At 43.3% G+C, this 14,097-nt stretch overlaps 1 protein-coding gene across 4 annotated transcripts in view; it reads left to right on the top strand.

The window, feature by feature from the left end:
• Positions 1–14,097, top strand: part of GABRA3 (gamma-aminobutyric acid type A receptor subunit alpha3) — a 183,503-nt gene that overhangs the window by 150,593 nt on the left and 18,813 nt on the right. For all 4 annotated transcript variants that reach the window (XM_036887263.2, XM_036887262.2, XM_057495284.1 and 1 more), the window contains 2 exons: positions 1,890–2,033; positions 11,578–11,730. In XM_036887263.2, coding sequence (XP_036743158.1) covers positions 1,890–2,033; positions 11,578–11,730 — 297 coding nt within the window. The remainder of the gene's footprint in view (positions 1–1,889; positions 2,034–11,577; positions 11,731–14,097) is intronic.

The raw sequence follows: 14,097 nt of genomic DNA, 5'->3' as shown, positions 1-14,097 counted from the left end.
CCAGCATTTTCTGCCCTTGCTTTTGACTTGACATTAGTAGATTCCTTCAAATCAGTAATGTCTCTGTGTCTCTCATTAAGCTTCAATTCTTACAGGAGAATTATTATACTTTTCCATTTTGCTGATTTCTTAACTGTCTTTCTCAGTATTTGACATTCAGAAATATATATATTTCCAATAAATGTTGGGGAGGAATTTCCACATTGAAACAATAGGATAGTGGTTACCTTTGGTCAGGGTTGTGCTTGAAAAGGGGCACAAATAGTGCTTCTGGGTGCTGATTATATGGAATGTAAGTATGGTGTTCAGAAAATATATTCAGACTAGAAATTCAATTTAGGTGTCAGCCATACAGATGGTATGTAAAGCCATAAGGCTGGAGGAGGTCACTAAGTAAATGACTGCATATAGTTAAGATTATCAGGAACTCTTCCCTGAGTCACTATAACATGTAGAGGCTATTAATTGCAGGAGCAATTATACATTGAACAAGAAACATTTTTCTCCATATGTTGAAGAAATGACTAAGACCACGTATAGGGTATATTATGTGGAAAATTTAGACTTCTTGTGGCATTTTCTTTTGTAGCTTATGAGAGCACAGATATAAAAAATAAGATCGAGTCATGTATTTTTATTTCATTATTTCAATGAGCATTTTGATGTAAATGAAGAACTTTTGGGCATGCTGCCCATTACAAGCAATCAGAAAATGGTTTACCTGGGTATGCTGAAAAAGGTCCTAAGAAGTGTGATATAAGATCACAATTCGTACATGTGAATGTGTAAGGGTTAATGTCAGTGCTATGAACTGTATATCCAACATTGCAAAGTTTTGTAGGGACACAGAATTTATGTTTGTTCATTGGTAGATTTACCAGGAATTATTTGCTTTGTGGTGAAAGGTTTAAATAGAACATAATATGGGCATGGTAGTTGCCACCATGAGCTGGAGATCCCACACTGACTTGAATAACAGACCATGCAAAACTTGGATGAAACGGGTAAACAGTATGGTGCTAAGCTTCCCTTTATAAGATGAGGTGCCTGAGTTAGGGCAAGGTACTCACCCCACATAGAAAACTCACTGTGCAAAGAGTCAGTCCAGGTCTGGAAAGAAAGTAACTCTCTTCCTTTAAGGTATCGACTAAAACTGAATAACCTCACTCCTCATCACCTCACCAGTTCCCTTACTCACACCCTTGCTAAAACTCATCTGTACTAAATTCTTCACTCCACATTGAAATTCCAAATCCAAGAGCTGATATTAACACCATGGTGCAGAAGAAAAGGTGGCAGGTTTCTGGTTTGCAAATAAAAGTTGTTAATAAGTTCCAAAAGAAAATTGTAATAATTAATTATTGCTATTTTTAATTTGGGATTTTTCATGTCTTAAAATTTTAAAATATCCTTAGCATGATTTTTTAACCTTATCTTGTCTGTTCACCCCATAATTAATCAAAGAAAACCTTATTACATTTCTGGCCATTTATTTTTCTTACAAATAACCTGATTTACTAATTTAAGGTAGCTCTCTACCTCTTGTAGGCATTTGAATTTGTGACATCTGCATTTGATAATATTTTAATCATCCCTCTCCTTGCCCCTACTCTCTACATACAAGAGAAGGAAAGGTTAACAATCTGTTGGCAGTCCAGAAGACTGTCATTGAAGAAAGACCACTTTGGGTTCATTTCTCCTTACCCAGCATAAACTATAGTTATTCAATGAGTGTTTATTAGATGCATACATGCCCATCAGCTGAAGACAGAACACATACCCAAAACTCTTTTGGGATGGGAGTTATATTTCAATCTCTTGCAAGTTTTGTATCAAGGATAATCATTTTGCTTTCCTTTCAACTTCTTCCTGACCTTTTTATGCCTTAGATGCCTATACAACAGCTGAGGTGGTTTATTCTTGGACTCTTGGGAAGAACAAATCTGTAGAAGTGGCACAGGATGGCTCTCGTCTGAATCAGTATGACCTGCTGGGCCACGTTGTTGGGACAGAGATAATTCGGTCTAGTACAGGTATATATTTATTTTACTTAACAAACATTTTTGTAACCTGTACCACATACCAGTTGCTGTTCTAAGTGCTTATAACTTATGTAATTGTCAAAGAAGTCCTCTGGTATAGGTATTGTTATCAGCAGGGAACTGAGGGCATAGAGATGTTCAGTAATGTAGCCCCTGTCACAGTTATGTAATGTCAGAGCCAAGATCCAACCCATGCAAACTGGTTCCCGAGCCCATGCTTTTCTTTTCTTTTTTTTTATTCAGTTATCACTGATATCCAATCTTATGCTCAGGTTTCACATGAGCAACAGTGTGGTTACTAGATTACCCCCTATTGTAAAGTCCCCCCGACATACCCCATTATAGTCACTCACTATCCATCAGCGTAGTAAGATGCTATAGAGTCACTACTCATCTTCTCTCTATTATACTGCCTTTCCCGTGCCTCCCCCTACGTTTTGTGTACTAATCGTAATGCCCCTTATTCCCCTTCTCCCTCCCTTCCCACCCCTCCTCCCCAGTTCCCTTTCCCTTTGGTAACTGTTAGTCCATTCTTGGGTTCTGTGAGTCTGCTGCTGTTTTGTTCCTTCAGTTTTTCCTTTGTTCTTATACTCCACATATGAGTGAAATCATTTGGTACTTGTCTTTCTCTGCCTGGCTTATTTCACTGAGCTTAATACCCTCTAGCTCCATCCATGTTGTTGCAAACAGTAGGATTTGTTTTCTTCTTATGTCAAAGCCCATGCTTTTAAACTCAATGTCCTGCTGTCTCTTGGAGAGTGGGTTAGAAGGTCAAGTGCATTAGGGCTGTACTGTGGTAAAAGAGAAGGCAGAGGAAAGCCACTGTGGAGAGAGAGCTGAACTTTGACCCTACAGGTTTCATGAAAACTTTTGCTTAACTCCACTATGCTGAGATAGCAAGTTAATAACCCCAGGTAGTGCCAGCTACATGGCCAGGAGGTCCAGGGATGAACCATGGAATTATTTTCTTAAGTGAATCACCCATCTCAGAAACAAGTATGTCTGACAAAACTTCCCAGGTCCTCTGAATGGCTAATCTTTGGATATTGATAAATGGAACCTAGAGACTTGTTCTGTAGCCTTAGGTGACTGTGTTGATCTGGATCTTGGCATTCTTTACCCGTGTAAGTTAATTTACACTCCAGAGATTCGTCTTCATCCTGGCTACAGAGTTACCAGATTTAGAGGGACAGGAAGAAGAGGAAGAACAGAATATAGATTCATTTAAAGAACAAGCTGGGTCTTTTCCACAGGCTAAGCAGATTTTACAGTGGTGTGACCCTTGCCCATTTCTCTGCTCTGCCTCACCTGGACCAGGCTGAGCAGCTAGGCAGGTACCCAGCACACAGCTGCCCTGACTGCCAGAGTCCAGTCCCTCCAGCAGGTGTGAATCTGAGTCTGGGGCCAGGTATTCAGCCTCAGAGGAAGGGTACAAGGTACTGGGCAGTGAGTGTACTGGGTCTCCTGGGCTCAGTCACTTTGTTCCGAGGAGCACCCCACACCTTCATGTGGGGTCAGCTGGATGACTCCGCATCTGGGCTCAGATTCTGGCTGTGCCTGCCACCCTCTGAAAGTGTGGCTTGGTGCCCAGATGCCCCCTCGTGGTAGTGGGGTCTTTCTACAACAAACAGCACAGCTAACATCCAGGCTCAACCCACCCGCCATTTTCTCCTCCCTCTTCCTGGGAGCAGTGCAGGGCAGCCTGGGTATGGGGTGGAGCCTGTAGGCCTGGGGAAGGCGAGGTGTCCTTTCCCTTCCGCTGCCATCCTCTCTGTCCCGACCAATGTTGCGGACTCACCATGGGTGGTAGAGATGGGTTGGGTGTGGGGGGTCGGTGGGGGGCTCTCACCGGGCCGGCCTGCTGCGGTTCCCAGGCAGAGTGCGGGAGAGGAGCCTTTGGTGCCTACATGCCCAAAATGCATTTTATTCTGTCCCTACTGTGCCCTTGGCATTGTTTAAACAGAAACCGGCGTCCTGCTCCCGGGGATGCCTCTGCGTTGTGCTACTGCAGCAGCGGCTGCTGCGTCTTCCCATGGGGATCAGACCCCAAAGGCCTGCCGCTCTTGCTCCCGCCCCCAGCTTGTGACGGAGAGGCTGCAGGCTCCCAGAGCAGGTCCTGCATGGAAGGCAGCAGTACTGCTCGCGCGGAGCGGGATGGCTCTATATGGGGTGGCACGGCACTGGGCAAGGGGCCCTAGCGGGGTGGCATGTTGTGGGGCACAACGCTGATGGCTCTGCTGTGGACAGCACAGCACTGATGGCGGCACGTTGTGGACCATGGCGGCAGGTGAGGGGCAGCACGTTGTGGGGTGGAGACCCTGGCCGCTTGGCCCTGCGCAGCACCGCTCGGAGTGGGGACCCTGGCGGGGCGGCATGTTGTGGGGCAGGGACCCTCGCGGCTTGGCCCTGGGCCATGCGGCACGGGGTAGCACGCTGTGGGGCGGCACGGAGTGGGGCGGCACAGTGTGGACCCCGGCAGCAGGTGAGAGTAGCATGTAGTGCGGCGGGGACCCTGGTGGCTTGGTTCCAGGCAGCAGTGTGAGAGGCTGCATGGAACGGGGACCCGGGTGGCAGAGCCCCCCCGGCTCTGGTGGAGGGAGAGAATTCCCGCGGCTGCTACAGCCACTCCCTCCTCTCAACCCGCTATCCCTTCTGCCCTGTCCACCCGGCATCGACTTTGAGACCTCTCATTAATTGTCCAAATAGCGTTGTTGCCAGGCAATCTAATCTGGGGAGATCTCACTGGGTGCTAGTGTTACCGGAGGTCATGGTGTGTTTTCCCCATTCGTGTCCTCTCCGTGCAAAGAATTTAGCGGATTCCGCGAAGAGACCAGATTGAAAGTGAAAGCAGCAGAGAGTTCATCAGAAGAGGAAGTGCCCTTGGAGGAGTCTAAGTGGCAACCCAAGATGGGGGCGTCCCATTTTGTTACAAGGGTTAAGTTTTTATGTGGTTATGACTTCCTGGGTTTGGGGTTTTTCCTCCCCTGACTCCAAGTTACCTCTTAGGACAGACTGAGCTAGCTGCTCCCGCATATTCCTTGCCCATCCCTGGGTGAGGCCCACTGGAACGGCACTGTTCCGTTCTTGAGGTTTTGCGCATGCTTACTTAGGTTATTATGCCCATCCTGGCTGAGTGCCCCAGTGGAAGGTCATATAGCATTCAAATTTCACCATTTTCCTGTTACAGAATCAAACTGTTGACTGCAAAGCTCCAATTTTTATTGCTGAAGGGCCCAGGTGGCTTTAGCTAAAGGCCTTTCTGTGCTTTTCCCCAGTAGTCCTCTCCCACCCACTCTTGGCTCATGTCTAACTATCTGCCTACTGTACGGTTAGGAGAGACCTCAACCTGGGAATGGATTCTTAAGTCTGATCAAGAAATAATTCAGGAGCAGGTCAAACAGGTACAAGCAAACAGTAGTTTAATAAGTCAAAAGTACACACTCAAGGAGGGAGTGCGAGCAGGCTCCGGAGGTGAGCAGTGAGGTGGAGTTCAGGTTGGGTGGTATTGGAGTTGAAGCAGGGGGTGCAATATTCATCAGGATAGCTGTAGTTTTCTTGGAATAGGAAGGGAATTTCTGAGAAATAGGGTGACACCCTTTTTTTGTCTTCGATTGTCTGCTTTGGAACTGTCAAGGCACCAACGAGTGTAACTTTTAGTACACTGATGAGCATGTAAGGTATTGGAGGTGAACTGAGAGTCAACTTCTTCACGTGGGAACAAGCCAGTTTGGGCAGGTCTGTTATCTATCCCCTCCCTCCCCAGATCCTGAAGAACAGTTTACACGAAATGTTTAGAATATAAACAAGCATATTACCAAGTGTAAACACTGGCCAAAGTCGCCAATCCGCTCCCTGCTCAGGTCTGGCTATCTACCTGCTATGACAGCTCCAGCTCCCATTTCATTTGCTTAAACCACTATTCACTTTTTACCAATATGTGTTCATAATAGGAAAATTAGAAATACATAGAGGAACAAAGTATCAGAATTAAAATACTCTGTAATTCCACATTTAGGAAAATATTAGAAGATTTTGGTTATTGTACATTTTGGTGTATAACCTTTAAGAAGATTCCCTTTGCATTTTCTTTACATAAATGAGGCCATACTATTTATACCATTTTATAAGTTGCTTTACAATGTCATTCTGCAAGCTTGTTTTCTTGTCACTAAATGTACAGGATCCAAATGTTCACACGTTAGTACTAATAATTTTTATTGATAGAATTGACATACTATATTTCAGGTGTACATGATGATTGATATTTATATATAGAAAAGTTACCACAATGTCTAATTAACTTCTGTTTTCATACGTAGTTGCAGAATTCTTTTTTCTTAGGAACCTTTAAGATCTACTGGCTTAACAACTGTCATATATATAACACGGTATTAACTATCATCTCTATACTATATACTATTTACTTATGACTTATTTATTTTATTACTGGAATTTTACACTTTTTGACCCTCTTCCTCCATTTCATACCCCCTCCCTCCCAACTAGCAATCCGGTCTCTTTATCTATGACCTTGGTTTATTTGTTTGCTTTTTTTTTGTTTTATTTTAGATTCCACATGTAATTGAGATCATATGATATTCATCTTTCTCTGTCTGACTTATCTCACTTAGCTTAGTGTCCTTGAGGTCCACTATGCTGTTGCAAATGACAAGATTTAGCAAATTATCTACTATTATATTCTGTATTTAATTTTATAAACATTGTGAAGACCTCCTTCCAATATAGCATTTTCTCCCTGTGTAATATCTACCTAGAATAGACAGAATATTGAGATTACTATTTCAACAAGTAGACACTTAAAAAAAACTTTTAATACATATTGACAAATTGTCATTTAAAAAGTTTAAACAATTCACACTCTCATTATCAGTGTCTGAGCATGCCAGTTTCCCTTCAGTATGAGCAATGCTGATGTTATGTACTATGTTATATTGCCCCCAAAAGTATATTGAAGTCCTGATCCCCAGTACTTCAGAATGTGACCCTGTTCGAAAATAGGGTTACTGCAGATGTAATTAGATTGCATCTCAAATTAGTTTTGAAACATGATACAAGTACATCAGGAAAGAGGTGATTTAGTATACTAAAATTCATTCACACAATTCAATACTATGCAGTGTAAGATGGAATGAGGAAATTTTTATGTACATCTGCAGGATATATTGTTCAGTGATTTCTCTCTGAATGCTGTTAGTCCTGAGTATGAAGTAATTCTAAGCAAAGGCTCCTTGGGTTTTGTACCAGATTCAAACGGGTTAAATGAAAGAAACTCCTCAAAATCTGTGGCTAGACATTTACCCCATTCCCTATTTCGGTGCTGATTACACTTTCCCTCATTTGGCATATTACTGCAGTAATTTAAAAGGAGGATTTGGTGATCCTCCTTATTTTTACATCTTTCCTAGAAATTTGACCATTTGTTAGAATAACATTTTATTATTGCCATTGTATATATTATCTCTTTAGACATGTAGCATAGTTAAGACAAAGCAGAAAATAAGAGCGTGAAAGAGACACAAAGAGAAGTCAGAAAGATAAAAAGATTACAGGTGGCAAAGAAACTTACATGGAATTTGTGTTTTCCTCACGATTCAGTGGTCCGTGTGCCCCTGATCAGAAGGACCACAATTGGTCTCTGGCTTGCTCCATCATGTGGTGTGGGGGACTGGGATCCCCACGCAGCACAGCGGGCAGGTTTTAACCCTGATTGCGGTTCTTCTGGTGGGTAAGGGCACTTGTGGCCAATGGGCTTTGACCCGTTGGTAACCGTTTTTGGGGATGGGGGAGCTGCGAACCCTAGGCAGCAGCACCACCAGTAGGCTTTGATCCCCGGGGTTGCCATTTTGGTGGGTGGGGTCACCATTTCCCACAAGCAGTGCACCCAGAGGGTTTTGAGCTGTGGAGGTTTCCGTTTTGGGGGCAGGTATCCAATCTCCAGACAGTGCAGTCAGCAGCGGGTTTTGACTTGCAAAGGTCACCGTTTTGGTGAGCGGGCACCGCAAGACAGTGCGGCGCCGTTTCGGTAGGTGGGGCACCCGTAACACCGGAGGCATGATCCTTTTGATTGCTCCAATGCTATTGGGTGAGGCCTCTGCTGGAATTCTGCTATTGGCCCAAACTCGGCTATTGGGCGGGGCCTTCACCCGTATTCATCTATTTGTCAAGAGATGCAGTCTAGAGCAGGGGTTTTACGTGCAGGCAAGGACGGACTGCTGGCTGAGCTCTGATCAGGCGAGGGTCCTGGCAGGTGCCTGGTATCACTGCCAAGATCTGCACACCGATGGCTGTAAGTTTTGCTCCCTCTTTTGTTCTTAGCTGACCCAGATGGCCTAGCCTTGTTCCCCCTTTATTCCTGGAGCAAGGCAGAAATAGGCCTCTAGGGGAATGCCATGGAATAGCTGGGAAAGCTGGGTATCTGCTTTGGGCTCTCCCCACTGGAGAAATCACAGACCGAGAGGAACTCTCTAGGCGCTGCACGGAGCTGGCATCGGGGAGGGAAGATGGCGGCAAAGTGAAACTACTTCTCTCACCCTTCTAATGTGGCTTTTCTTGGCTTTTGTGGTCCAAGAGAGTATCTAAGCCTTACTCCCTGGTTCTGGGATTTTCCCAAAGGTATTCTTGTTGGTAGATAATCTATATTTTTGTCTTGGGGCATTAGAGCTGGGGACGCCCTATTCTGTCATCGTGCTGATCTTAGTCACTCTCTTTGCTTCTTTGGAGGAAAGATAGAAAGACGGAAATTGAATAAAAGGATAGAAAAGGAGAGGATTGGAGAAAACATTCAGTTATTTAAAACAAATGGCTAATTTGATAAGCCTCTGAAAAGCCCACTTGCTTTGCCTTTCAGATCTACACAATATAACTAATTTATGAATGATGTCATATATTTAATATATTAAATATTTCACATTATCAGGTATAGGACTGATGAGAGTTAAGTGGTATGAGACTAAGATGGGGAAAAGGGAAATTACTAGCTTATCAAAATTACAAGCTAATCAAAGTCCAACTCTTGTTAAATAAAAATGAATCCTCAGTGCCTTCCTGGTGGAGAGAGAGAGTGAAGGGGAGAACAGGGAGAGGAAGGAGTGGCAGGAGACAGAAACACAAGGATTGAAAAAGAAGAAGAGAGAAGGAAAAGAGGAACTCCTAAGTTACAATGAAGATTACATCTCATTATTTTGTTTTCTTCACTAAATTCTTTGCTAGATGAAAAAGGAATCCACTTTTATTTTTCATGTTCACATAAACAAGGTAGAATGTGAATACACACACAGTGTGGATTGTATATTGAGCTTTGGACGGCCAGATGGTGCTTCCTAGGCTTAGATACAAAGGAGTGGGTAGGGTAGGAAAGAAGAAGATTGCCTCACTTGGGAGACCTGCCCAAACCAAAGGTGGGTGGTTTTGAGAGGGACAGGGGTGAAAAAGAAGAAGCGACAAGAAAGGTAGTAGAGAAATCTGATTGCATGAAACTTTGGGGACTATTCTGAGAAATTTGACTTTCACTATTTGAGAGTTGGGAAACCATTGGGGAGTCTTTAAGCAAAATAGGATCATGTTGGCTGCTGTGCTGAGAATGCATTAAAGGGACAAGTACAGAAGCTTGGCCAGTTAGAAAACTATCACAGTTCTCTAGGTGAGGGATGATGATGGCCTACGCCAGAGTGGCAGCAGTGGAGGTGGTGAGAAGTGGTCAAATTATAGATATATTTTGAAGAAAGAACCATCAGTGTTGCTTGTTGATCGGGTATCTGTGTGTGTGCACAGCTGTGCACCCGTACAGAGTCATGCATGAAGGAGGGAGGGAGGGAAGGAGAGAAGAGTCAATGATGCTAAGGATTTTGAAGAATTCAATTTTGGCCTTTGCTTCTGAGAACTACTATTTACTGACATGGGAATATCTATTGGAGGAGCCAGTTTGGAGGGGGTGGGAGATGGGGAGAGTAAAAGCTAAGATTTCAACATGTTAGGGCATGACACCTATTAGATCCCCAGGTTGTGATGCCTTAATAGGTAATTGAATATATTGGTCTAGAGTAGTGTAGGGAACCCTAGATCTGCTGTATCAAAATACCACAAACCGGGAGGGTTAAAACAACAGACGTATCATCTCTAGTGCTGGAGGCTAGCAAGCTGAAACTGAGGGGTTGGCAGGGTTGGATCCTGCTGGAGGTTCTGAAGGAGAATCTGCGCTGCGCCTCTCTCCTAGCTTCTGGTTGTGGCCAGCAGTCCCTGGCACTCCACCGGCTCATGTAGGCATCATTCCAGGCTCTGTTGCTCTCATCACATGTCATCACATGTCTCCCTGTGTATGTCTGTCTCATTTTTCTAAGAGCATCAGTCATGATGCATTAAGGCCCATCCTACTCCAGTATGAACTCATCTTAACTGATTATAGCTGGAAAAAAACCCTATTTCTAAACAAGGTCACATTCTGAGGTAGTTGGGGTTAGGATTTCTACCGTATTTTCCCAGGAGACACAGTTCAACCCACAACAAGGAGGGAGCCTTTGCAGAAGATATACACTGGGGAGTTACAGAGTTTAACATACCATTTAAAGACACAGGCTGGATGAGAATGCCAAGGGTGTGAGTGAGACCGAAGAGGGTGAGTCCCGACATTCACAAATATTTAGAAATCTAAGGGAACCAGCAAAGGAGACTGGAGAGGGACACCAGAAGAGCACCTTGGCCTGGAAGTTTGGTGAAGAGTGAAGAGAGGCATTTCAGGAGGATGGAACGCTGAATATGTAAAATGCTGCTAACCCATTAAGACTGATAATTAACTATTAGATGTAACACCATGGGCTAACAGTATGTGCCTAACAGGATTGTTGGGAGGGTGTAAAGTTAATACTCCAAAGACACTCAAAGATTTTTGGCACATAGAGCTCAATAAGTGTTCCCTCTTATTTTGGAGTGGGGTGATGTAGGCCAGCCCACATTGTGCTACATGAACTTTTGGTTCTAACCCTGTAAGTCCGTTCAAACAGCAGCGCATAGTGGTTAGAAAGCCTAAGCTGTGAAGCCAGCCCGTCTGGTCTTGAACTCAGGTCCCCTGCTTAATAGCTGGGTAACCTTGTGCAAGTTGCTCAGTATCTTTGCTTCAGTTTATTGACCTATAAAATGAGGCTAACAGTGTACCTACTTCAAGGTTGTTGTGAATATTAAATATGTTAAAAATGTTAAGGTGCTTGAAAAGTGCCGATCACATAGTAATGCTCTTGAAAAAATTATTTTGATTATTATTTAAATGAAGACAGTAATTTATTTGAATGAACTTGTGTCAGAACTCTTCTCAGAAAGCTGTGTTGCTACACTGTTTGCATATATTTTCACAAAAATGCATTACTTCATGATTATTACAGAGATCTGGTTATGTGGATTTGGACGTGCTGGGTTGTCTTGCTTTGAGTATCAGGTCAAGGAGCTTTGTGAACTGAATCGGGGCCCACCTTGATTGAACAATGTTTATTCAGCTGCATACTGCCTAATTTTACTCTCTCTCCAGGAGAATATGTCGTCATGACAACCCACTTCCATCTCAAGCGAAAAATTGGCTATTTTGTGATCCAGACCTACTTGCCATGTATCATGACTGTCATTCTGTCGCAGGTGTCTTTCTGGCTCAACAGAGAGTCTGTTCCTGCCCGCACGGTCTTTGGTGAGTGTTGTTTTATGGAAAACGGGGGGTGAGGGCAGGGGGATATTCACAAAGTCTTATGATGGGCACCCAGAATAGGGGTGAGGAAGGTGGAAGAACCATCCCAGGAGGTACTGGGAACAACACCGGAGCCCAGCATTGGTAGCTGAGTCATGGGGTCCTGGTGTTTGGGGCTCAGTTCTTAGCAAAGAAGTGGAAATATGAGTGTTGGAGTAGTGAAATGGCTCCTTTCTCAGTCAGGCTTACTTCAGGAGCCGGGGAGGGACTGGGTTTTCAGTAATGAGAGAAAATTAGGGGCAGAGCTGGAGATGTGAAAGGTGGAGAAATAACCTGACAACAGGAAAGTAGATCGGGTGCCTTTTTATGACCCATTTCTTTGTATGGGTGTCTGACTTTGCTCCTTCTCCTCTAGCCTTTTTGAAAGTATGAATTATCTGATATTCAGTAAAGCCTACACCAAGTCTGAAGGATATTTCAGTAATGCCTGTGATCAGAGAAATTTTCTTCAATATGAATTTACTGACGTCTAAGAAGAGATTTGCATATCATGAGCATTTTTCCCTGGAAGACTGAAGGCATATAAAACATTTTCTACCTGTTTTTTTCCCACTGTAAGATTTTTTAGGAGATGAATGTTAATGAACTCTTCTAGTCTCCTGCATTGACTCCATGGCAATGGTGGCTGTGAGGCACCTACTTGGGTGTGCTGAGTATCCACACAGAAGGCCAAGGCCAACATGTCCTACTAATATTCTGAAGCTATACTGTGCAGTTGAATAGTAAACAAGGATTCAGAAAGAAGCAGCATTTTAGATTAGGCAGACGGGGAGACAGTGAGGAGAAAGAGTAACCTGTAAAGTAGGAAAAGAGAAAACAAACTAGGAAGTGTGACGTCATGGAAGTGAAGAGAGGGTAATGCTTCAAGAAGTTGGGAGTAATCATCCGGTGTGAATTCTGTGTAGTCACGTAAGATGCAGACAGAAACTGTTAAGTACGGTTATATGCCTGCTCATTAGTGATCTTGAGAAGAACAGTTCAGTGAAGTGGAAAGAGCAGACCCTACATGGAAGTCAGTTAAAGATGCCCATCTTTGGAAATATAACAAATGATACCCTAAAAAAGACTTCCCCCAAATCGTAGAAAAGCTTGATCAATCATAGAAAGTATTCTTTTAAATATCTGAGCTCATAAGAAGTGAAAAATACTCAGTGGCCCAAGTGGAGGAAGAAACTGAAAACTGGAGTGTTAGTCACATGAGCTGATAGTGTTGTAGCAGGAAGATGTGTGGATGGACTAGTAGTCTCGGTAAACAAGAGTCTGAGTTTTAAGGATACACAAGAAAGGCTTTGAGCCAGAGTGAAGTTAAGGGTTAGAACTGGGACTGTGGTAAGATGACTAGATCCCCAAAGATGTCCATGTCCTAAACTCTGTAACCCGTTGCCTTTAATGGGAAAAGGAACTTTGAGATGGGAGCTAAATGGAGAGATTATCCTGGATTATCTGGATGGGCCCTAAACACAATTACAAGTGTACTTAGAACAGTAAGGCAGAGGGATATTTGACTACAGAGCAAAAGGCAATGTGATGAAGGAAGCATGAGAGATTTGAAGATGCTATGCTGTTGACTTTGAAAGAGGAGGAAGGGGCCTGCAAGCCGAGCAATTTGTACAGCTCTGGAAGCTGGAAAAGGCAATGGATTCTCCCTCCACAGCCTGCAGAGGCAGGGAAGCCCGGCTGACACCTTGAGTTTAGCCCACTGAAACTGACTTCAGACTTCCCGCCTCCAGAACCACAGATAACGTATTTATTTATGTTGTTTTAAGCCATTACATTCGTGGCTCAAATTTACATAAGCCATAGAAAATGAATACAAGATTAATCTCCTAAATCCAGTACCATTGAAGGTTTATACCTTCACTGCACAACAGCACTAGAAAAACACAGTAATAAATGAAGGAAGCAGTAAGGAAACATGTCTGTTTTGGCCTGGGCTCTGTGTAAAATATAGGATTCCTTAAAATTTATTTTTTAATTCAAACTTGCCCTCACAGAAGTTTAGAGTTCTTATTTACACTAACTGCATTGATATGAGACATTCCAAGATAAAATGTTAATTTAAAAAGTGATTGCAGAATTTTTACATAAGAATAAAGAGCCAAGAAAGCTAATATCCTCTTAAATAAGAAGAAAGTGGAGGGCCTTGCCCGACAAATTGTCAAAAATGATCAAAAAGCTGTAGTAATTAAGACTGTGTTATTGGCACAAGGAAAAAAATAAGTAAATGAAACACTATAGAGAGAGTAAAAGTGTAGCCTCCACATATATGAAAATGTGATTTATGGCAGAGATGTCATTGCAGAGAATGAA

This window comes from Manis pentadactyla, chromosome X (genome assembly GCF_030020395.1).
Source record: "Manis pentadactyla isolate mManPen7 chromosome X, mManPen7.hap1, whole genome shotgun sequence".
NCBI lineage: Eukaryota > Metazoa > Chordata > Mammalia > Pholidota > Manidae > Manis > Manis pentadactyla.
The sequence above is the reverse complement of the archived record's forward strand: the minus strand, read 5'-3'. Positions and strand labels throughout refer to the sequence as shown.